The 24,294-nt window shown below is 35.1% G+C and overlaps 3 protein-coding genes and 1 pseudogene across 5 annotated transcripts; 2 read left to right on the top strand and 2 right to left on the bottom strand.

Annotated features, from left to right (window-relative positions):
• The first annotated feature begins 2,597 nt into the window (after positions 1-2,597).
• Positions 2,598-3,834, top strand: LOC147398847 (putative nucleoredoxin 1 pseudogene; annotated as a pseudogene).
• A 2,278-nt stretch (positions 3,835-6,112) lies between these two features.
• On the bottom strand, positions 6,113-6,884 carry LOC147398846 (large ribosomal subunit protein bL12c-like). Its single transcript, XM_086448179.1, has one exon. The coding sequence runs from the start codon at positions 6,846-6,848 to the stop codon at positions 6,273-6,275; it is 576 nt and encodes a 191-aa protein (XP_086304305.1). The 5' UTR covers positions 6,849-6,884; the 3' UTR covers positions 6,113-6,272.
• Positions 6,885-8,974: 2,090 nt separating this feature from the next.
• Positions 8,975-16,223, bottom strand: LOC147398845 (monodehydroascorbate reductase 4, peroxisomal-like). The gene is made up of 7 exons (XM_086448177.1): positions 15,940-16,223; positions 13,093-13,144; positions 12,887-12,967; positions 11,485-11,603; positions 10,465-10,684; positions 9,941-10,059; positions 8,975-9,837 (listed from the first exon to the last, which is right to left on the bottom strand). The coding sequence occupies exons 1-7, from the start codon at positions 16,057-16,059 to the stop codon at positions 9,109-9,111; spliced, it is 1,440 nt and encodes a 479-aa protein (XP_086304303.1). The 5' UTR covers positions 16,060-16,223; the 3' UTR covers positions 8,975-9,108.
• Positions 16,224-17,859: 1,636 nt separating this feature from the next.
• LOC147398844 (uncharacterized) lies at positions 17,860-22,964 on the top strand. 3 transcript variants are annotated; one of them, XM_086448174.1, is made up of 6 exons: positions 17,860-17,997; positions 20,359-20,554; positions 20,637-20,792; positions 21,268-21,390; positions 21,984-22,127; positions 22,373-22,964. In XM_086448174.1, exons 2-6 carry the CDS (start codon positions 20,420-20,422, stop codon positions 22,817-22,819), a joined length of 1,005 nt encoding a protein of 334 aa, XP_086304300.1. In that variant the 5' UTR covers positions 17,860-17,997; positions 20,359-20,419; the 3' UTR covers positions 22,820-22,964. The 3 variants fall into 3 exon arrangements, with proteins under 3 accessions (XP_086304300.1, XP_086304302.1, XP_086304301.1); XM_086448175.1 differs by having other exon boundaries at positions 17,911-17,997; positions 20,367-20,554; XM_086448176.1 differs by lacking the exon at positions 21,268-21,390.
• Positions 22,965-24,294: the final 1,330 nt, after the last annotated feature.

The following is a 24,294-nucleotide window of genomic DNA, read 5'->3' as shown; positions in this document are numbered from 1 at the left end:
ACAAACATTTTGGCAAAACATTTTTTAAAACATGGGTTAGAGGTTTTGGAATGGGCTGATTTTTGGTGAGGATGATCTCTACGGTGAGGAGATCATCCTCATCAAAAATCAGCCCATTCCAAAACTTCTAGCCCCATGTTAACAGGTTGAAAAATTGTGAACCGTCCATTTTTTGTAAACCATTTTTGATAGGTTAGAAGTTTTGGAATGGGCTGATTTTTGGTGATGATGATCTATTCCCTGTAGAGATCATCCTCACCAAAAATCAGCCCATTCCAAAACTGTAACCCATATTTTCAAAAATGTTTTGCCAAAATGTTTGTCAAAATGTTTGTTGCTGAACATTTCCCATATATATATATATATATATATATGGGTCGGGTTCTTAAGACCCCTATTACGACTCATATTGCGACACACCATTTTATCTTATATGGGCAAAAATGTTTGGAATGGGCTGATTTTTTGTGAGGATGATCTCTATGGTGAGGAGATCATCCTTGCCAAAAATCAGCTCATTATGAAACTTCTAAACCGTCTAATTTTTGTTGAAAAATTATAGACCGTCCTATTTTTGTAAATCAATTTTGATGGGGTTAGAATTTTGGAATTTGATGATTTTTTGCCAGGATAATCCTCTTATCACAGAGATCATCCTCACAAAAAATCAACCCATTCCAAACATTTTTGCCCATATAAGACAAAATGATGTGTCGCAATATGAGTCGTAATAACGCTGTTCTATATACATATATATACGACTCCGCTCATTGTTTTTAAGTAAGGTTGAAAAGTTTTTTAAAATATCTTCATGAGTTGACTCACTTATTTTAGTTACATAAAAGGAAATTGGAATGTTTTTTTTCAAAAAATATTCACCGAGTTGACTCCCTATTTTAGGGTAAAATTGGAGAGTTTTTTGGTAAAAATTTATCACCGGGTTGACTAACTGTTTGGGGGCACATTGAGTGAAAAATGGAAAGTTTTCCAAAAAAAAAAAAAAAAATCATTGAATCAACTCATTTTTTTATATTTATCATGTGGCACTAGGCCTCGCAAAGGACATGTATCAAATCGAATATGCCTATATCTGAATTCAAATCCGATTTTTTTTTTCAACATCCGAATTCGAAATTCGACGAATATTGAGAATTAACATTTGATTTGGAATCCAATAATATTCGATTTGAATTTAAATAATAAAAATCTTTGATTTAAAAAAGAAAAAGAAAAAAATAAGTTTGAACTTTGAACTTACAAAAGAGTTTGTTGCAAAACCGTTGATTTTTGATCAAACATAATAGTCAACTCCAACCCTAGATATCTTAATCTTCAAAACGTATTTAAATCCCTCATCTTCAACTCGTTGCAAAAACCCTTATTATTTACTAAATTCCATTCATCTTAAATCTTCATCTTCAACATGTATCAAGAAAATCCTCATCTTCAATCTGTATCGAGCAAACCCTAAAAAAAATGATTTAGGGGACAAATCAAGGGTTTTTGGGTTGAGATTGAGATGGGAGAGAGAAGAAGAAGAAGAAGCAAAAGGGACCAAGCGAGATTTACCAACGCGGAAGAATATGCCGCTGCTTGGTCATCGGAAAAGCACCGCCACTGTTCGTTAACCATTTAGGAGAGATGAGGCGAAGGTGGTGAAGACGTGTCTTGTCGACTCTTGAGTAAAAGAGAAATGTTTTAAATTAAAAATACTAAAATAATAAGTAAAAGACAAACAACTGTCATGCATATTTTAGAATGGGCTGATTTTTTGCAAGGATGATCCCCCCACCATAGAGATCATCCTCACAAAAAATCAGTCCATTCCGAATCTTTTTACCCATATAAGACAAACACGATGTAGTCTTATATGTAAAAACAATGGCTTTTCAAAATATGGGTTAGAGGTTTTGGATTGAGCCGATTTTTTGTGAAGATGGTCTCTATGATGAGAAGATCATCTCAATTTGAAACTTCTAAGTCCATCAAAAGTGATTTACAAATTAACGGTAAAAAATTGACAGTCCACATTCTAAATTACTTTATCAAGAGCCATTTAATATACTAAATTATTGTACAACCCAACATTTTTCTAAAATTGCTGGACTGTGCAGCGTTTTACATTATATCTATTTGTGCTGATAGCGTCTGCAGTCAATTGCTTGTATATTTGCTGTTTTACTTAATTTAAATATATAACAGATTTGTATGGGTGTTGACGTTGGTTTGTTTGTTTGTTTGTTTGTTTGTTTTTTTTTTTTTTTTTTCCGAAACATGAGATAAAAATTCATAATTTTAATTTTAAAAGTAGAAATTCATATTTTATGATCTCCTCATGTTGTTTAATGGCAGAGTATAAGAACAAAAAAAGATGGCTAGTTCTCTGTGAAGATCGAATTGAGCACAATATAAAATCTGAATCAATCAAAAGAAACTAATCTCATTAATTTTGCTGAAATGTGTAGCTCAAAATCTCTGATTTGAGTGGCAAAATCATTATATTATATTTCTCAGATTTACGATGGGGTCCATGTCGTTGGAGCATCCCTAACATAATCGGAATTTATAATGAGCTCTCCACAAAAAAAGATATAGAAATGATCTTTGCCTCTGGTGATACAGATCAGGCGTCGTACAATGAGTTCTTCTCCGAAATGCCATGGCTAGCAATCCCATTCCCTAATTTGGAGACACATAACCGCTTGAAAGAAATTTTCAAAGTGCCAAATGCAGCACCATAATTTCTGATCATCGATCAAAATGGGAAGGTTTTGATTGGTGTTGAAGAAATATTCGTAAGAGAACATGGAGACGTTGCTACTGCACGAAAAATCATACGAGAATATGGAGTAGATGCATACCCATTTATGCCAGAAAGAATCAAAGAATTGAAAAAAGTAGAGACAATCAAGAGGGATCGTACGTTGAGATCACTCTTGGTTTCTACCTCTCGTAACTTTTTGATTTTGAGGGATGGAAATAAGGTGATTGCACATAAATTTTGCTCCAACTAACATAACATTGAAACCATGTTCCACACAATTTTTATTGTTGTTTCCATATCAGGTGTTGGTGTCTGAGCTTGAAGGTAAGACTGTGGGTTTGTGTTTCTCATCGTTTTCTTTTAGGACATGCTACGAATTTACTCCAAAACTTTTGAAAGTTTACGAAGAGTTGAAGGATAATGGAGAAAGCTTTGAGATTGTGTTGATCTCCCACGACGATGAAGATTTTTATGCACAAATTATGGATGAGGGTGTCGTATGGTTGGATGATGATGAGTTTTTCAAAGGGAGTTTTGAGTGCATCCCGTGGCTGGCATTGCCTTTCAAGGATAAGAGCTGTAAGAAGCTCTTATTTTACTCAGAAGTTCCAATCTTGGTCATAATCGGTCCAGATGGGAAAACCCTAAATCCGGATGCTGTTGAGATTGTCGATGAATTTGGCGCTGAGGCATATCCATTTACACCAGAAAGATTGGCAGAGATTAAAGAGATACATAAGGCAAGATTCAAAGCAAATCCCCTTGAATCAATTTTGGTTTTCAAGGGATCAAGATTTCGTGATTGGGAAAGATGGTGCCAGGGTAACCAAGAATCGTTTTTATTTTTATTTAGTTTTATAAAGTAATTGTCATAAATAATAAGAAAATAATGGAGGTCAACAATTGTGGGTCTTGATCAATACATTAGTCAGTCGTCTTGATTAGTGACCGATATACTTATCATTTGATATCTTTGAACTGTTCTATCATTTTCAGGTTCCAGCAGCTTAACTTACTGGAAGAAACATCCTCCTCTACTTCTCAAAGAGTTGGGTTACCCGAGATCGTGATGCTCTTCAGTTTAGCAGCACCCTAAACTGATCAAGGCATACCATGAGATCAAGGCGAAGGAAAGCGATGCATTTGAAGTGATTTACATCTGAAGCGATGATGACAAACCCTCTTTTGATAAATTCTTGTCACATATGCCATGGTTGGCACTCCCCTATGGAGACAAGAGGAAGAAGTCCTTGAGTCACATATTTAATGTCAGTGGCGATGACTTACCCGTCATTAGTCATTATCAAGGATGCCGGGGAATTTCTGTGGGTTCATGGGGCAGATGCCTATCCCTTTACCAAAGAACATCTCAAGGAGATTGAGGCAATATTTAAGGAGATGAGGTGGCCAAAGAAGTTACTAGAGCATCCTCTCCATAAAGATCATGAACTTGTGCTTGCTCGTTGTAAGACTTAATGTGTGATGGATGTGATGACAAGGGAAATGAGTGGTCTTTCTGTTTAATGTGTGATGGATGTGATGACAAGGGAAATGAGTGGTCTTTCTGTTGTGAAGAATGTGATTATGATCTCCATCCAAAATGTGCTTCAGAGGCTCAAAAGACAGAAGAACCCAAAGATGCTGTGCAGAAGGAGAATAGTGAAGATGATGATCTTGAGTAACACGACTCCAAGAAAGAAATGATCTGTGATGGGGAGTTCTGTTATAGAGCTTGATGAGTCCTTAGTGAGTGTTTTCTGTAGAATTTAAAGCTGTGGACTTATTAAACCTGCTTGTGCGATGGGAATATTTGAATTATTAATGGGACTGAGATGTGATAAAGTCTGCATTAACTTCTTCTTCGACCTTTTAATTTAATGTTTTGTGTGTGTGTGTGCGGCGACCGTGTGTGTGCGATGTAGAGCCTTGTGTTTGCCTTGCTTGTGATATTAAACTTGGGTCCTGCATTTTTTTGTTCCCTGAAATCAATACATAATTCTTTTTTCTAAAATAAGTTTTTCAGATTGATCTCCAAACATTTTTTTTGATGGGTAAGAAAAACTCTCCAAACTGATTCCAACCAATTTCGATACTGATTCAACATATATAATTTCATTTTATCTAAGATTAATAAGTACTGCAATCATAAAATCTCAATTTATATCAATCGCACACATTTAAAATCTCCATCATCAGCACCAAAACATTATACCAAGTATTTGGCGTTGGTTAAATAAAATATCCACTCTCACTATCTCAATCCACATTCTTTTGAATCTTCTTGTTCTTCAGAAACTTTAACTTGAATATTCTTCTAAAGGAGACTATAGTTATCCTTTGTTGAACATACTCAAGCCATTTTAATCAACTTTCTCTAAGTTCATCACTTAATGAGAAATGCAGTAGTCCTTCAGGTTGGTCTACTCAAGGATCCTTCTGCTCACATTTTAGTCCTAATTAAAGTTGTTTCTCAAAACCGTGGGTAACCCCTTTTGATTTTTTTTTAAATTCCTAATTGGTCCAAACAAATGACTTTCTAAATTGGGTTGATGTATTGTTTAGAGAAAATTGGGTACGGATTGGAAATAAAAAAGGCAATCTAGTCAAAGGTTTCCTAATATTTTCAGTGATTGGTTGAAATTAGGTTGACCATACACTCTATATACAATGGAGGCCGTTTCCCTCTAGCACGTTGAACATTCTTCTAGTTTAGTTCCCATCATTGTAAATCACGTACATAGAGTTGGTGTTGAGCACCATTTCGATCTTGGTAGTCATTCTCAGGTTTTGGAGACTAAGAAGGCTTGCATACAAAGGCATATTGGAATCTATTTTGAGTCTAGAACATCTACTAATATTTGTGGGTTTCTTATAAAAAAAAAATGTTTGTGGGATGACATATTTTATTCTATAGTTTTTTTATTTCAATCATTTATCTACCAGGTTTGCTCCCCAGGTCATGCTTTCGAAACTCTATATGCTCTTCCACAAAAAAGGTAGCTATTTAATGTTTTACACGTGTCAGGTGGGATGGCACGTGCAGCCTGCCAAAGCAAAAAAGAAAATGTGTTCAAAACTCTCTTATATTCATTGTTATATGTGTGATTTGCGTAATGGATCCATCTAATTGGGTTTATGGCTCGGATCGGGTTCATGTGGATTCGATCATCTTAATTTAGTAATTTTGCTAATCCCTAAGAAGGAATGTTTTTTGTTCCTACAATTGTGAATCTCAAGAAATATGATAATCAAAGTTCCAAGGGAAGAACAAGTAAATTTTTCAGTCCATGAAAGCATACCTAATACGCCGTATTAGGATGAAATGTAGGAAAAAAAGATCAAACTAAATAATCACAAAATTTACTTTAAAAAAAAAACTGATAAAACTAGGGCTTTTTCACAACACATAAGATTACAACTTTCCAACATCACAATTCACAAGCAGGAATTCTTAATTTTACCAAATAAGAGCAAAATCAAGCGAAATTCACCTTGCAAACTGATCGATCTAAACAATGGAGATCTTCGCTCCAGCTTCTTCAAGCTGCTTCTTTGCCTCCTCGGCTTCTTCCTTCGATACGGCCTCCTTGAATTTCTTGGGAAGACCTTCGATCAACTCTTTCGCCTCTTTCAAAGCAAGACTCGTCAGAGCTCTCACAGCCTTAATAGTTGAAATCCTCGAATTGCTCGGCACATCTTCAATAACAACATCGAACTCCGTCTTCTCCTCGACGACAGCGGCGGCGCCCCCATCAGCCGCTGCTCCCGGAGCTACAGCTACAGCAGCCGGAGCGAAGGCAGCCGCGGAGACGCCGAGCTCTTCCTGTAACCAATCGACGAGATTGCGAGCTTCTTCTAGGGTTAGGTTTGAGAGTTCTTTTCCAATCTTCTCGATTTTTTCAGAGGCTGCAACAGCGGAGATTGGGGGGAGGAAGGTGGCTTTGCGAGAGAATTTAGGGTTTTGAAATTTAAATTCTAGGGTTCTTCTGAGGAGAGTGGATGAGGAGGAGAGTGTAGGATAAGCAGAAGAGGGTGTAGGATAAGATGGAGAACGAAGGGTGAGAGTGGAGAGTGTTGACGCCATCCCTCTCTCTCTCTCTCTCGTTTGGTAGGAAAATAACAGGATAGGGTGTAATTATATATCTTCCCTAAAATTACCAGAACAGCCCTGTTCACCTAATGAAATTATGAAAATGCCCTTCAAATTGACTAAACTACCTGTTGCTTCTATTCTTCGACATGAGGGTACCACCGTCACTTTAAAATTATAATTTAGGTTCCGTTTCGATTCGTGATGCGTTTCACAGAATTACTTCTATAGACTTCAATTGATGGGTCCCGTTCGCCACCCTTAGTTTTACCACACATTTTAACAAACGCGTTTTGTCTTACATGGGTTAGAAGTTTCGGAATGAGCTGATTTTTGGTGAGGATGATCTCTATGGTGAGGAGATCATCCTCACCAAAAATCAGCTCATTCCAAAACTTCTAACCCCATCAAAATTGATTTATAAAAAATTGACGGTCCACGATTTTTCAACGTGTAAACATGGGGCTAAACATTTCGGAATGGACTGATTTTTGGGGAGGATGATCTTCTAATCATAGAGATCATCCTCACCAAAAAACAGCTCATTCCAATACTTCTAACCCATGTAGGACAAAAAACGTTTGTTAAAGTGTGTGGTAAAACTTAGGGTGCTGAACATTTCCCTCAATTGATTTTATACTTTTATGTCATCTATTTTTTCGATAGTTTTGTCAGGGGTTTCTTATGCCACACTCCTCGAGATACGTGAGGCTCTTGATTAGACTTGATAGGCCTTGATGTGTCAACTCTTCCACTCCAGCGAATGTTTTCTCAATCTTGATCCTCTGCTCCAAGAGGTGAGGTCAAATTCAAGCTTATGGTGATGAGGATGAGGCCCCTCTTTCGTGTTTGCTAATGATTCTTTGATGATTAAATTGAATTGAAATAATACTAAAAGATAAAATTGAATTAAGATAGCTTGGGAAGATGATGCATAGCAAATATTAAAGGGTGATTTTATTAAGTTTGATTTGCTCTCTAAAACCTAAAACTTTTGCCTTACTATGAGTGGGGGTCCCAACACATTAATTATTGAGTTGAATCGATTTTATAATTTTGGGATTGGTGAGTCAAAAGATGTTATTATCAGTTCTGTTTTGATAAGTGTGAGTGTGTCACTTTAATTATGAAGATTTCTTTTATGATTTTTAATTTAGACAATCTTGAATTCTTTGTTGTATTGACTCCGAGGTAAAAACTCATATATTACAATCTTTATTTTTCCACAATTAATATTTCTGTGGATTGTTACGTCGAGTCATTTACTACTTCCAAACCCTTCTGGGACATGTGCCATTTCTCTATGATGTGACTAAAATAGGCTCACAATTTCTATTGCCACACCAACATCTACTAAGAGCACTCCAAGATGTATGCTCATGATTTATATATGAATTAGGTTGCTCTTAGAAAAAGTTGGTGTGGCAGTAAAATCTCTCATTTTATGTTATGAAAATAACCTAGGGATGTTTTTACCCTTAACTAATAAAGAAAGAGCATATCGCCAAAAATAAATAAATTTAATTTTTAAGTTTCATCAAATTATTGCAAATGCTTGAACCCAAATGCACTTTTGAAAGCAGAAAGAACATGAAAGAGTTCTCATGTCACGCTTTCACATCATCCAAGTTCTATAAATTTAAAAGCATTAAATAAAAGTTCATAATGAACACTTGTTTAGGGCAATTTGTGAATAAATAAATACAGATAAACCATTATATATGATGGTTTCAAAACTTGTTTTGACATCTCATCCATGGACGATATTGAGTTGTCTCAGACAAGTCAATTTATCTTTGACAAGACAAACCACTTGACTTGATTTTCAATGATTTATATACATATATTTAAATTAAAATAATTATAATTTTTTAATATAATTAGATAGATTAGAGATGTTTAGTCATCAAATCAAGCTTTATTTATATGATAAATATTTAAATTCTAAAAAAATCTATTATTTTAATCAAAATCCCAGTTGACTCGGCCAAGTTTTACTGTCTCAGCCATAAATTTTCAAAATATCGTCCGAGTCATCTCGTTTATCTTGCGAGGTGGTGTGAAAGCTGAAGCAGAGTGCATGTTCATCTCGTTGAGTCATCTCGGTCTCCTATAAGATTTAAAAGCATATTAGATATAATTATGAAGTATTTCAAATCTTATTTATCCACAAATGCTACAAAATGAACATTACAGACTTAGATCACCAATACTTTGAGAGCTTGGAGAATTCCATAGCACCAAGAAAAGTTCTTCACCACTTTCGACATTTCCGTCCATACCAGTATGCAAACACAGCAATCGAGGCAGCCACAGCCACCCCAGCTGCTGCATGCCATGCGTACATTGGCTTCTTCACTGGAGAGCCAGAAGAGGGGATCTCAATAGGTGGTGGTAGTGGTGGCGGTGTCCGACTAACTTTGTATGCAAACGCCAAACCTTGACTTCCCAGCTTTGCAATGTCTAGGACCACTGGTTTGAGCCTTGTTGCCTTGGCTATAGCCTCATAATCTTCTTTAGTCCCACTCTCAAGAAAACACCCAACAAGCACACCTTTACTTACCCAATAAGCCCCAATTTTATTCCCCGAAAAATCACCATAGTGGGCAACTTCCCCTACATTGTCTCCATAGAATTGCCAAGACAATGTGAAGACTCTTGAGTAGAAAAATGGTAGATAGTCTATGTCACCGGTCTTGTCCGGAGCCATTATTGCAGCGACAGCATGTCTCGCTGTTTTTCTGGCCGAGTCAACATGCTCGAGTCTACGAGTCTCACCAAAGAGTTTGACTGGAAACGTCGCAACATCTCCAACAGCATAGACTGAAGTGTTGCTTGTTTGCATTTGCCCGTTCACTTTGATCCCATGCTTCTCCAAAGTTAACTGATCCTCGAATAGATCTGTGTTTGGACGAATTCCAATCCCCACCACAACCATGTTTGTTGCTAGACGAGTCCCGTTTCTAAGATTAACGGCCATCACCTGAAAGGAGAATACGGACAATCTTATTTCAATGAAAACTAGTAATCAAGAAGAAACAAAGAGAATGTTGATCTTCACTATGGTGTACACAAGCAATACTTACCTTCCTACTTGAGGTCTTTTCAAATGATGACAAAACAGTTCCTTTAATGAACTTCACTCCTTTTGACTTGTAGTAATCTTCGTAGTAACTAGCAATCTTGGGCGTAAATAAACGGGACACTAGTAAAACCAAAATGATCAAGTTACAAGGAGAAAATTTTCTGATCTTAACTGATTCTTACATGATCATGATGTTGCAGCAAAACTCACTTAGATCGATCAAGATTGATAAACTACGAAGATTCAAAGCAGAGAAAACAAAACACGAGATTTACGCGGTTTGGCAAGATTGCCTACGTCCAGGCTGCGGTAATAATTCTTTATTGATGACAATTGTGAAATACAATAAAAATTTTAAGATTTCTGAACTTGGAATATATACGGCGTCCTAGGGAAAAATACGCATTTTCTAAAGACGAAAATGCCCTCAGAAATCCCCAAACCCCAGCTCAAGATACACCCAAAAAAAACTCAAGTTAGGGCCATAAACCAACACATGAACTAAACAGCATAGCCCATACTTACTGAGATGTTCATCTGGGAAGACCACGGTTACATTTAATTTATTTGTTACCAAAGATGCAGCACATTCCATGCCTATATAGCCACCACCAACGACAACAGCATTCCCACCAACTGAAGATTCTATCACATCGACAAGCCTAGTAGCATCGGCTAAATTCCGTAAATAACACACATTTTCAGCATTTGATCCAGTCACTCCAAATTCTTCAAGTTTCAAAGCCTACACCCAAGAAATGCAATTCAATTAGGGATAATAAGACATGGACACTTGTATCAGTGTCAGACACTAGTACTAAGTGTCAAACATATTGATCCCCACAATCCTGATATGTGGACACATCCAAAAAGTTTAACTCATATAAGTGGTGAATATATTTTTAGAATACTTTTAGTTCATGGTGTATTTAGATAAATTGATATATATTAGAAGGGTCCCGTTTAGCAACAAACATTTTGGCAAAACATTTTTCAAAACATGGGTTAGAGGTTTTTGAATGGGCTGATTTTTGGTGAGGATGATCTCCTCACCGAGGAGATCATCCTCACCAAAAATCAGCCCATTCCAAAACTTCTAGCCCCAGTTTACAAGTTGAAAAATCATGGACCGTCCATTTTTTGTAAACCATTTTTGATGGGGTTAGAAGTTTTGGAATGGGCTGATTTTTGGTGATGATGATCTCCTCACCGTAGAGATCATCCTCACCAAAAATCAGCCCATTCCAAAACCTCTAACCCATGTTTTGAAAAATGTTTTGCCAAAATGTTTGTTGCTGAACATTTCCCATATTAGAATCATATAAACAATATGTAAATAATTTCTGAAAACAATTATTTGAAAAAAAAGATTAAAAATTTCAATGACGTATATTATTGGGCCTCTGACATGTAAGAAGGCAAATTCTTTCAAAATGAAGTGTTCTTGTCGCATAGCCTCAATGCCAGGAATAAAAAAAGAAAGAAACTTTCCGACAAGTTTGTTAGGTTTTCTTGATTAGAGAATTAAAAGTCTAGATACAGTACCCGAGCACCTGTTGCAATGAGAAGAATCTTGTAACGTATAGTTTCTCCTGCCACTGTTAGCAATGTCTTTTGCCTTACGTCAACGGACTTAACTGGAGTTGCAAGAATCAATTCAATTCCTAGCAAGAAAGATTTAGATTCTCACAATTAGTCACTATAATGATGAACATGGTTTTAAAACTTGTTTTGACGTCCCATCTTGTCCGTGAACAAGACCGAGTCGTCTCGGATGAGTTTTCCGATTTCTTTGAGTCATTTCATTCAACAATGACACAATCGAGTGACTTTTAAGAGACACGACAGATTTGAGATGACTCATTAATCTGTCTCGTTAGTGGGATACCGAGACGAATCGGATGAGATTTAAAACCATGATGGGGAGAGACATATCAGATTTAACCAGAATTGAACTATCTTTTAGATGATCAGACAATATAGCTCAATAAATAGAAAAAAAAAAAAAAAAAATATATATATATATATATATATATATATAACTGGCAGAGTAACGATACATGAGCAATGAACCTATAATCTCTCTCCTAACATGAGGGTTATTGTCACTCTGGAAAACAAGTATGCTAAAGAAAGACCTACATATGGGAGTTCTGAAGACTTGATGTCATGTCACGTATTAGCGGGCACCCTGTTTGCTTGTTATTGTTCCCTCCATGCCAATGACAACCATGGATAACATGTACTAAAATAACTCCATGCATTGATCGAGAAGGAAATGAAGTATGTATCAGTGAAGAACACCACGACTCAAAAAAAAATGAAACAAAAAAACAGAAACCCAAAGAACTAGGTTGCTATTCATGACTTCTTCTCACACCTATAAAGCATCACGTGAAAGTTGACACCAATCATTGCTATTAATGTGGATTAGCTGATCCATTTGTTGCTTCAAGTATCTTATATTTCCATGAAACCACATCACCATAAACTCATTACATCATTTCTGCCATTCAAAATACAACTCATATCCATTAACCCAGCTACACGTATCTATTTGTACATGTAAAACATTTACTATTTGAAAACCTTGAAAACTAAAACATTATAATGATTCCTAATGGATGTATCTCAATATATATGGTTTAATCGTCACCAAAGTTAATCAGAAATCAAAATCTAATACTTTAATAAACATCAATCTAGTTGCAATTGCTAAGTATATTTAACGTAGAATCTATTGGCATACACTTCACTATAGGCAGTAGTTGCTGAATTCCTCATATATAACACAGAATTCACACCTTGATTTCAGGAAGATGACAACAAAAAAAAAAATTTGCAATCGATCTTTGAACTCATATTGAAAAGAAATTCACACTCAAGAGTGATTCATTGTTAATGCTCTCATTAACACCGGGAAGTAAAAGCAATGCAAAACAATTACCATGGTCGCTGTACCATTTTGTAGTCATCCTCTCCTCGTTAGTACCAACACAAGTGTGAAAAGATGGGAGGCGTGCGGGGGCTGGAAAAAGAAACAATTATCCCACTCAAAAAGTCCTTTTAATAAAAAATTACAAAACAAAAACATTACAAAAGGTATATAAAATTGTTAATTTCAATGTGTTTCCAAACAATATAAGAACATACCTTCTGGAAGTAAAAAAGCTTTGCTCAATGCAGGTCTCTCATAAGGAGCAACCTGTTGGAAAGATAAACTTCATTAAGCTCCAAATAGATTTTGAGAGAACCAAAAATAAAAAAAATTAAATTTAAGACTATGTAATAGTTTTACTTAAGGGGGTGAAGCTGATGCAAATCAGGAGAAGGATACTCCATAATTCCGTAAACAATGGAGCTGTTATGATATGCAGAGGATTTTTAGGAAGCTTACTTATTTGTTGCAATTCTATTTTTTTGTTCTGTTTATTTATTTCTTTATTGCTTTCCTAGTTTACTTCTTCCTAGTTTATTGCTTTCCTAGTTGAGTTGGAGATTGTAATATTGGATTGATATTTAAGGAAGGTGGAAAATAATGAAGGCAGTTTTTTGGCCATTCGACGAATTGGGATTTTCTTTGGAGTGATTCCAATGTTATAGAGAGATTTTGTGTTTGCTCTGCTCTTGGTCTTGACGTGAGGTTGATCCAGGAGGCTTTGCACCAGAAGCCAAAAGTTCTATTATATGGATGAGACCCACTAATATGGTGGGGTTACTCGTTGTATACCCAAGTTCCAAAACGAAAGTGATTCTCATTAGGGAAAACCAAAACTTCGTATTTAAATTATGCACGATCCTAGAGATGTTGAATATTTTGATGATGCTTTTTTCACAATGTCTCAAGAGGTATGGACTTTTAGATGTTGGAAACTTTAATAATAAAAAGAAATATAGGAATCATAGCTATTCAAATTTTAATTTGGTTGATTAACACCTAACATCCTTATGAGATCCAAATGGGATGATTTTTTGACGTTTGTCGGCCAGGAAGAATATCTACATAGCAAGACTCTTTAATGGTAGCCGAACTCCCCTGAATGTGTACGTGCATAGCAGAGACATAAAGCACATCTTCATTCATGTCTTGACCCAAGCACTACACTTTTATTTTTTATGGGAATATTATTCCCGGTTCACATCCACCAATTCATGACATTGATATGTTTACTTGCTTTCCAGCATTTGATAGCTAAGTTTTAGTCGTCCGCCGCCACCTAACACTAATCTTGATCAAAACGTTTATTCCAATCATGATAGGCGAGTGGCTGTGGACAAAATTGAATGGAGGAACGCGATTCATTTACCCGATCCTAAATATTTGGAATAAGGCTTCGATGATGAAGTATATTGACAAACCATTAACCCCAAAAGAACACTCTTATGGGGAAGGTGCAACTATGAATATAAGAGGGTCACGGATCGAATGAGGGCATGATACATGAGCATATGACAACCGGGAGTGGAGGCGGATAAGACAACACTCAACACTCCCCCTCACCATAAAGGTGAAAAATTCCCTCAAAGAGACTCGAACCCGTGACCTACATGAATCTATCGCTCTGATACCATATTGACAAACTACTTACTCTAAAAGACCGATCTAATGGGGAAGGCACAACTATGAATATAAGAAGGTTGGGTAGAAATGGGGCACAATACATAAGCACATGACACCCGAGAGCAGAGGCGGATAACACAACACTCAACACTCCCCCTCACCATAAGGGTGATAAATTCGCTCAAAGAGACTCGAACACATGACCTATACGAACCTAACACAATGATAGCATATTGACAAATCACTTACCCCAAAAGACTGATCTAATGGGGAAGACACAACTATGAATATAAGAAGGTCGGGTTGAACTGGTGCACGATACGTGAGCGCATGACACCTGGGAGTGGAGGCGGATAACACAACACTCAACAATATTTAGCAGAGAGAAACTTAATAGGGGGTCTTAGTTTAGTTTCAGTTTTTAGTATACTAAATTTTAGTTATAAAAGAAACAAAATATATATTGCAGATTATTCGTCGGGTGTCTGGAGAAGAGATCATATAAGACAGTTGAAGGTGATTCTGGGGAGTTGTTTAAAGTTCTTGTAGACCCAACTCGACAAACTTACTAGAAGCTCAAATTAACATGTCTTTCTAAGTTCCTTAAATAACTCTTAATTTTTATTTATTCAGCTAACAATTACTCACAATAAATTAGTAACTTGAACAGCTTTAGCTCAAACGAAATCATTCATGAACATAAAAGTCATAGAAACAAATAAACCCATATCACATCAGACTAAGATAGGAAAGAGACAGTTTTTACAGTTAAATTCAAACTATAAAGCTAAATCTTTTTAAGCCATTAAAATATCTAACAAACACACATTATAAAATCACATAATATAAACCAAAAAAAATAAAAATAAAATGAAATGTTAGACAAATACTCATAATAAATTAGAACTTAAGAACAACTTTAGCTCAAGTTAAATCATTTCAGACTAAGAACCCGTTTGGATACATATGAAAAAGTAACATTTTTTAACTTTTGAAAGTTAAAAATATAAAAAGCTTGTTTGGATTGGTTTAGAAAACTACTTTTAAAATTAAATCTTAACTTTTTAAAAAGCAAAATAAAATTACTTTCTACCTTCAATAAGTTACTTTCGCCTAATGTTTCTTTTTCCTACTTACTTTGTACTTTCTACTTTCTGTCCAAACGTGCTCTAAGACAGGGAAAGAGACAGTTTCTTACACTTAAATACAAACTACAAAGCTAAATCCTTTCAAACCATTAAAATCTCTAACAAACCCAAATTATAAAATCACAGAATATAAACAAAAAATTGAAATATTGGGTGTTGTAAGAACTACAGAGATCATTGAAACCAATAAGGAAAAAAAAAAACCCATAAATAATTCAACGAGAGAGCAAATGCCCATAAAAGATGTGGACCTAAAGAACAAGAAAGAAGCAATGAGAGAGGTTAATTTACTGGTTCTTGAGAGATTATGCAGAGTTCACCACGAGATATTCCCCTTCTTGAGAATTCAAGAGCAGCATAACCAGCAGCAACACCTCCACCAAGAATCACATATTCAAATGATCTTCCCATTTTCTTTCTCTCTTGAGTGACTCTGTTGTTGAGCTTCTATAACTGATTTAATTTTCAACCTCTCTCCCTAATTATTAAAAAGATTTTGTGGGGTTGATGAGAAGATGTAATGAAGTCCTTCAACTTCAATACCTTGCTTTCTCTCTACTTCAGTGGAGAAGAACAAATTCGGTGGAAGTCATGCCAGGAATGCTATTACAAGCAAAGTTGTTGTGCCATGATGACGTGGCCCTGACTTTTAAGTAGAAAGTGCCACGTGGTATAATTTATTAAACTGATTAAGAGAAAATTAATAAAAGAATCGTGATAATCAGATTAGGCACGTGGCATACTCACTCAATTTAACTGATGCGACAGACTCCCAAATCATAGATGTGCTTTCCTTGAGATACAAAACTGCATATTTTTATGGAGAACTGTAATTTTATATCTCGAGAAAAACACATCTACTATTACCAAGCCTGTCACAATAGATAACTCAATTGTGTTGCCACGTGCCTAAATCAGATTATCAGCATTCTTAATAAAAAAGACATTAAATATTTTAATATTTTAAAAAAATTACTAAAACCGATCGTGTATCTCAACAATATTTTAACGTTCGACTGTCCAGTGTCTTAACGTGTTAAAATAGGTTGGCAATTTAATCTCCATTTAAAACGTTGGATAGCCCAGCCAGTCCCCAAAACACTCGACTAGCTAAGGATTAAATTCATTTTTGTTAATTTATAAAAAGATAATTTTTTATTTATTTATAAATATTAAAAAATATAATTCTCTTTTAGTAATTTTTTTTTTGATTAATCACAATTTTAAACTAATTTAGATGGTTTATTTTGATGAGAGATGGTATCTAAATAAATTTGATATTTTGATCAAATCCCAAAAGCAATTCAAAACATAATTTTTATCACAAATGGCTCATGCTCTACAATATATACATGTATATAAATTTTCTCTCCACCAACCAATCACACATTCACACTTGCCTTTTACAATACAAGTGTCGTCATGCCATTGGTTCATAAAAATAATAATAATAATTCATTTTAGAGAGATGATATTGGCACCTCAACTTTTACTTATGACACCTCAATTTCTTAAATATTTACTTTACCCAAATTAAAAATTAAAAATTAAACACACCATTTGTTATCTAAACATTAGATCACTTGTTCAAATAATTTCAATAGTTGTTTACAATTATGATTAGGCTCGTGTAAAATCCAAAACCCAAAAAATAGAAATCTATTAAAAAAAAAAAATAGCACTTCTATTAGCATCCGAACTTTTGCTTGTTCTCAACCATTATTTTATTTTCTTTATTTTTAATTGGGGAGTAATAAGTAAAAATTGGGATGTCAATAATAGCTTCTCGAAAGTGCTTTTATTAAAGAGAAATGATATTGGCACCCCAACTTTTACTTATTACACCTCAATTTAAAATAAATAAGTAAATGAGCTCAGAATTTTTTTATTTTAAGATTATATGAGCCTAATCATACGCATAAACAACTAATGAAATTTTTTGAACAAGTGCTGTAATGTTGAGATAATAATTTGAGCCAAACTTTTTTAATGTTTGAATTGTGTGTTTTAATTTTTAATTAGGTGTGATAAATAATTAATGAAATTGGAGTGTAATAAGTAAAATTTGGGGTGCCAATAGCATCTCTCTTATTAAATTTGAGATTATTCATTACACATACACGTGGACTCATCTGATTGGTGGATCCCGGATTCTGTGATAACTGTAAACTTAATTTTTGTGAGCAAAATATTTTTCGAGATACACTTCAAGTGTTGACCTGTTTTTCCCAACTATTCTTTTCAGCTGTGGGATCGCATTTTGAAGAAAAGAAACTTTAATGTTGAGAATCTCTGTCATGGAGTGAATATTCCACCATCAGATCTTGTCATCCGATCTCTGTTTCTTCAGTAAGTGCAACTGCAATCCCTCTCTTAGCGTAATTATACTGAAATATTTGAAAATCTGTTTTAATTTCTGGGTCCCCTAGCTAAAAAATTTCTGTATTTTTCTGTTTACTGAGAAGATTATGGTATTAGTGCTGTAATTCTGGATGGGTAATTCTTGTTTCAGTGATTTGAGCTCTATTTGGTTTTTTTTTTTCCAAAAGGGTGATTTTTTTTGTTTTTGTGGATTTGGATGTAAATTGATTTCTGTGTTGTTCTATGGACTATGGGTATTGTTTGTTTTAATTTTTGACTTATGCTTATTGAAATGTTTTGTGTTGAAATTGGTATTTTTTTTTCAATCATATTGGATGATTTGAAAAAAAGAAAAAAACCTTATCTGTAATTTTCTTATCAAGAATTTTATTTTATTTTTTTGTTGAAATTTTTATAGGAAGTTCCTGTTGAATTTTGGTGTATTTTCAGATGAGTGTTTCACAACCTTGGTTGATTGGAATCGATAGACTTCGGTTAAAGGATTTGTGTTAAATTTGGTGCATTTTTCAAATGGGTGTTTCGCAACATTGGTTGATTGGAATTGATAGACTTCAGTTAAAGGATTTACTCGATTCGGCAATACTATTGGCAACTTGTGATGATCAGTGAACTTTTAATTTTGGCAACTCTAGGGTGTAGGTAAGGAGAATGGATTGGGAGAAATTGTTTAAAATATCGGAGCGTATTGGCCGAGATCGATACAAAACATTGACCCCTAAACACTGCATGTTTGAGGAATGTATCAGTTCGTATCGAATGTATTGGCAAATACTGTATCAGTTTTTTCATTAACCAAAACAATCAATAAACCTTTTTGGTAGGTACTCTTTATTTGTGGCTGTGTTGATTTTTGGGTTCAATTTAGTGCTCTATAAAGGTGCATAATATTTTGTTTAGAGGGTGGTTCATGGGACATATGTAAAAACAATGGTTTTCCAAAATATGGGTTAGAGGTTTTGGATTGAGCTGATTTTTTGCGAGGATGGTCACTTTAAGTGGCTTACTCCCTTTGCAGAGCGATCCCGTGCGGGATCCATCATTTGGTCCAAGGTAATCCCCTCTAAAATATCTTTTTTTGTTTGGTTGGCCTCCCGTGGTAGGATTTTGACTTTGGATAATCTGATTGTGTGGGGATGGATCATTCCCAATGGCTGTCCTCTGTGTTTGAGAGATGGGGAATCTGTTGATCATATTTTAATTCATTGTTCCTTTTCTCATGATATTTGGTCATCTTTCTTTGAATTATTCCATATTTATTGGGTCCTTCCTTGTAAGTTTTCCTCGGTGTTAGTAGAGTGGAACAGTAATGCTTTCCACAACAGAAAACGGATCCTATGGAATATGCTTCCTGCGGCTATTGCTTGGGAGGTCTGGAACGAGAGAAGCAACAGAGTGTTCAACAACAGGAGTAGTACCTTTCATAAAATTTTCTTGGAGATCTTGGGTTTTTTATACCTTTGGTCAAAACGGAGCATAGAGTTCTCGGGAACTACTTTTGAAGATTTTGTTTTTAGATGGCATTCTTTATGTAATTACTAACGTTGTAGTTTTCTTTCCTTTGGTGCTCTTTGTGAGGCTTTCTCGGCCTCCTTGTTTTTTTTTTTTCCCCTCTTTGATCAATATATTATACTTCTCAAAAAAAAAAAAAAAATGATGAGAAGATCATCCTCACAAAAAATCAGCTCAATCTGAAACTTCTAAATCCATCAAAAGTGATTTACAAATTATTGGCACAAATTGACAAAAAATCGACGGTCCACATTCTAAATCACTTTTAATGGGGTTAGAAGTTTCAGATTGGACTATTTTTTTTTCCGGATGATCTTTCCATCATAGAGATCATCCTCACAAAAAATCAGCTCAATCTGAAACTTCTAACCCATATTTGAAAATTTATTAATGTTACATTGTTTTTACATATGTTTTTTCTTATGTCCCTTGATCCGTTTGTTTAATATGTCTTGAGGATGTATCCGTCTTTCATTTTGTTAAGGATTTGAATCAAACTTATCTTCACGAGATAAGTTTGATTGGTACTTATTGATTATATCAAACAAAGAAGAGAGGTTTAGGCCCATCATGCGCAATTGCTAAAATGTAGGGTTTGTTTTTTAATTAATTTGGGATTTGTTGGGTTCTCCCAACATCAATCTTTGAGCTTCTTAATAATTGGCATGCTGATACTTAGTCTTTTACAGTGAGGTTAGGGTTTCATTTGGAGGTTATTTCCCTTTGCGAGCTCTGATCTGTAGGCTTTTTAATATTTTTTTCTTATTAGCTTTAATAAGTTAGTAATTATGAAACGAAAATGTTGGATAATATTTCCAGTGCTAAAGTACCAGGAGAAGCAACTCGCTTAACCTCCTTTTAAGATCAAATCCACACTTTAATGGATGACACCGGATCAAGTAGACCAAGTCAGAGTATTCATGTCAACAAGAGAAATGGGCGTCCAAAGGCATTTGATCTAGCACTCCCACCATTATTTGTCCAGATCCCTCAAAGACTTCAAAATTATTTGAAGGTAAGTCTGTACTTTTAGTTCCTTTCACTAAATTGATGGATGTTTACCAAGTTGAGTCAAGAATCCCTTCCTATGTTGTTAGTTACACTTCAAGAAGTTGGTGAAGGATGAGGGAGAAGTAAATTCTGTCGTACAAAAGGAGAAAGCATCACGTGCTGCTCTTGAGGCCGACTTGGACAAGCAATTGAAGGCTTGGAAAGAACATCCAACTTGGGTTGACCAACCTCCACAAATAAAGGTATGGAAGAGTTAAATACCAGGAAATTGAACACTTGTGCTCCATCGTAAAACTCTATCCTTCATTGTTTTGTTTTTCCTATTTAAGACAAAACTCATCCAATAGATTCAATTTTTTTGCCCCAAGTTACCTGAGTCATGGATGTTAAGAAAATCCTGCAAATACGTACCTTGGTAGAGAAGTTAATAGAGAAGAAGAATGCTATCTTGGACTCACTCCAAAATTGCCTCACATCACACCTATTGTTGGGAATATCATAACTCAATCTCTATTTTATTCATCAAAAAAAAAATCAATGTTTGTGTTGCTTTTACGACTATGATTTTGGATATCAGCCATAAAGTTTACCAGGTAGAGGTACAATAGATTTCCACTTTGGGCAGATATTTTTGTCTCCAATGTCTTAATATGAGAGGCTGGGATGTAGAAACCTTAGTTAGGAAAGGATGAGGGATCTAATGTAAATTTTTGGCAGGTCAGCGTACCAAAAGGGTCTCTTTGCAACCTTAATGTGAAGGTCAAAGTTGGTTTGCCACCAGATGCAGTATATGATATTGTTACAGACCCCGACAATAGAAGGGTCTTCAAGAATATCAAGGTAACTGTTATCTGTTTTTCTATTATTCCTTTTTGGATTCAACTTGTGATGTAGAATCGTAGTAGGGAATGGAATTCCACATGCCCATGCATTGGTCTTTTACGTTGGAGGATGTAAATCTGGGAATTATTTTTATGCGGACACATGCAGGCATACATACATATATATAATGTATTAACATCAATCCATCCATATGTATTGATGTTTAAAAACACTAGTTTAAGTTGATTCAATTGCACTCATTATAATGAACAAAATACATTCAGTTTCCCCCATGTATTTGGGATAGAGTCATGATTTTCTGACACCCCCTCTGACACATGCCTCCTGACGTGGCATGGGCGAGAACCATAGATTTTTTTTGCTTTGGATACACAACTGTACATCCCCATAAATATGTGCAATTGTGTATCCTGATGAAAAATCTATGGTTCTAACACATGCCACGTCAAGGGGGCGTATGGGGGCTCGTGTCAGAGGGGGGCGTCAGAAAATCATTATTCTTTTGGATATGGTTTTGATGATGAATGAAACCTTGAATCTTAAGTAAACTTCACTTTTCAGCTTTTAACGAGATCAAATCTCTTTATCAGGAAGTGATATCGAGAAGGGTATTGGTTGATGAGGGTTCAAGGCAGGTGGTTGAAGTAGAACAAGCAGCTTTGTGGAGGTTTCTTTGGTGGTCAGGAACCATTTCAGTCCATGTTATCGTGGATCAGAATAGAGATGATTACTCGGTAAGGAAAATTTTCTTTGCTCACATACATTTTGTTTCTAGGGTGTGTTCCATGTCTCAACAGATTTCCCTTGAAACATATGGAGAAGACAAAGTGTTTGTAGACAAGGCACCTAACATGTATTAGCAACTCTTATATGTCCAATTCACGATCCAAAACAATAGGATTAACTTAAGTTACAGTGCATTAACAAATACCTTTAGGCTGATTTTATATATATTTTTTTTAATTTTTGGATCTTTCAGATGAAGTTTAAACAAGTGAAAACAGGATTTATGGAAAGATTCGAGGGCTGCTGGAGAGTAGAACCTCTATTCGTTGACGAACAATCGTGCTTTCCTTTCAAACCCAAAACATGGGCCGATTATGATTCATGCACCGGGGGCAAAGGAAGGGTTGGGTCGATGGTGAGTTTAGAGCAACTAATCCAACCAGCTATTGTTCCACCCCCACCCATTTCTTGGTATCTAAGGGGGATCACAACAAGGACGACCGAGATGCTAATAACTGATTTGTTAGCTGAGACTGCTAGAATAAGGGGAGATTTTGACACAGCCAAGTTATGTCAAGTGCCCGAAAGTGGGATTGAAGGGAACCTGGTGGATGAAATTGTTGATATTAAAGAGAGATGGGCCCAACGCAGGAAAAATATGAGGAGTCGTGAGAATGGCAGAAGATTTCAAGGACGATGATATTATACATGTAGAAGATTTAAATGATCTTGTATGTTAGATAAATGATTGTCGACGTAGATGAATACATATTGATGCATAGATGTCTGTGAAACCTACATTAAGACCACCCCTTCTCATTCTGAGTGTATATTTTCTTTAATCATTTTGGTTGTAAGCCTCGTGTTGCTTCACCATTACAAGCTGCCACACCAGTTGTTCACTCTATCCCAAGTTGAGAAATTTGAAGGAGGTTTGGATATGTGGAGTAAATGATAAAATATGATTTTCTGTTAATTTGGAGTGATTTAGACATACCCTTACACCTTGTTTTAATGAATATTTGAGGGATCCTATGTTTTGCCTCTTGACCTTGGTCTTCTCTTGTAGACTAATGAAAAATGACCTTTATCTTTAAACTCTAGTTTGATTTTTCTCTCAAAAGTCGGACATATTCAAGTTTTTCAACCTCTATATGGTAAATTATTTTTAATCTATTCAACCCCACCTTAGCCTTGTAGAAAACCCTTTATTTTTTCTGCACAAAATTACTTATCCAAAAGTCATAATTTTTTCTCGAGGCTTGAAGGTCGAAGTAGAAAGAATCTAATGTTTAAGATGAAGATAAAGAATTTTACCAAAGAGGCTACAGGTGAATGGTCATAAGAAAAAAAAGCAAGGTTTTTTTCTTTTTTCTATTTTTAACGTCTAGTCCAAGATGAGGGCATATAATTCATTTTTCATTAGCCTATTAGAGTATATCAAGGTCAAGGGGGGCATATCATCAGTCTTGAAACACAGGGTTGTCTCAAACATTCATCAAAACGTGGAGGGGTATGTCTGGATACCAATTTCTGGATATTCCTCCATGTCCCACCTATTCACTAAATGTGAGGAGCAGATACCTCCTGACACGAACCTTGATCACCAAAATTTTCAAATAAGATTATGATGACGATTAGGGGTGTCAATGGATGGTCGAAAATTCGAATTCGAAATTTTCGGACATCAGATTCTAATTTGGATAGTTTTATATATTTGAATCCTTATCAGATATTGATTCGGATATTAACATTTTGAATCCTATTCGAAATAATATATAATATATTTTATTTTATTTTTTATATAAATAATATAATATATTTTATTTCATTTCATTTATTTATTATATAATATAATATAATATCTAATAAGTTTTTTAAATAATAAAAAATCAATTGGATAAGAAAAAATTATGTTGCTTTTTTAATATACAAATTATTCGAATTCTAATTGGATATTAACCGATATTTCTAATAAGATAATTAGATTCGAATTCAAATTCAAATTCAGATATCAAATAAAAATTTCAAATATTGCCGTATCCGAACTAATAAACATTCGTTGACAACCCAGATGACGATGAACAATGACAGTTTGTAATCTTATACATAATAAATATTGAGAATTCAAGTCCCCCTCTTGCCTATTAATAGAATGACTCCAATTGAAGGATA

This window comes from Akebia trifoliata, chromosome 7, assembly GCF_017979445.1.
Source record: "Akebia trifoliata isolate Shusen 1 chromosome 7, ASM1797944v1, whole genome shotgun sequence".
NCBI lineage: Eukaryota > Viridiplantae > Streptophyta > Magnoliopsida > Ranunculales > Lardizabalaceae > Akebia > Akebia trifoliata.
This window is presented reverse-complemented; position numbering and strand designations above follow the sequence as displayed.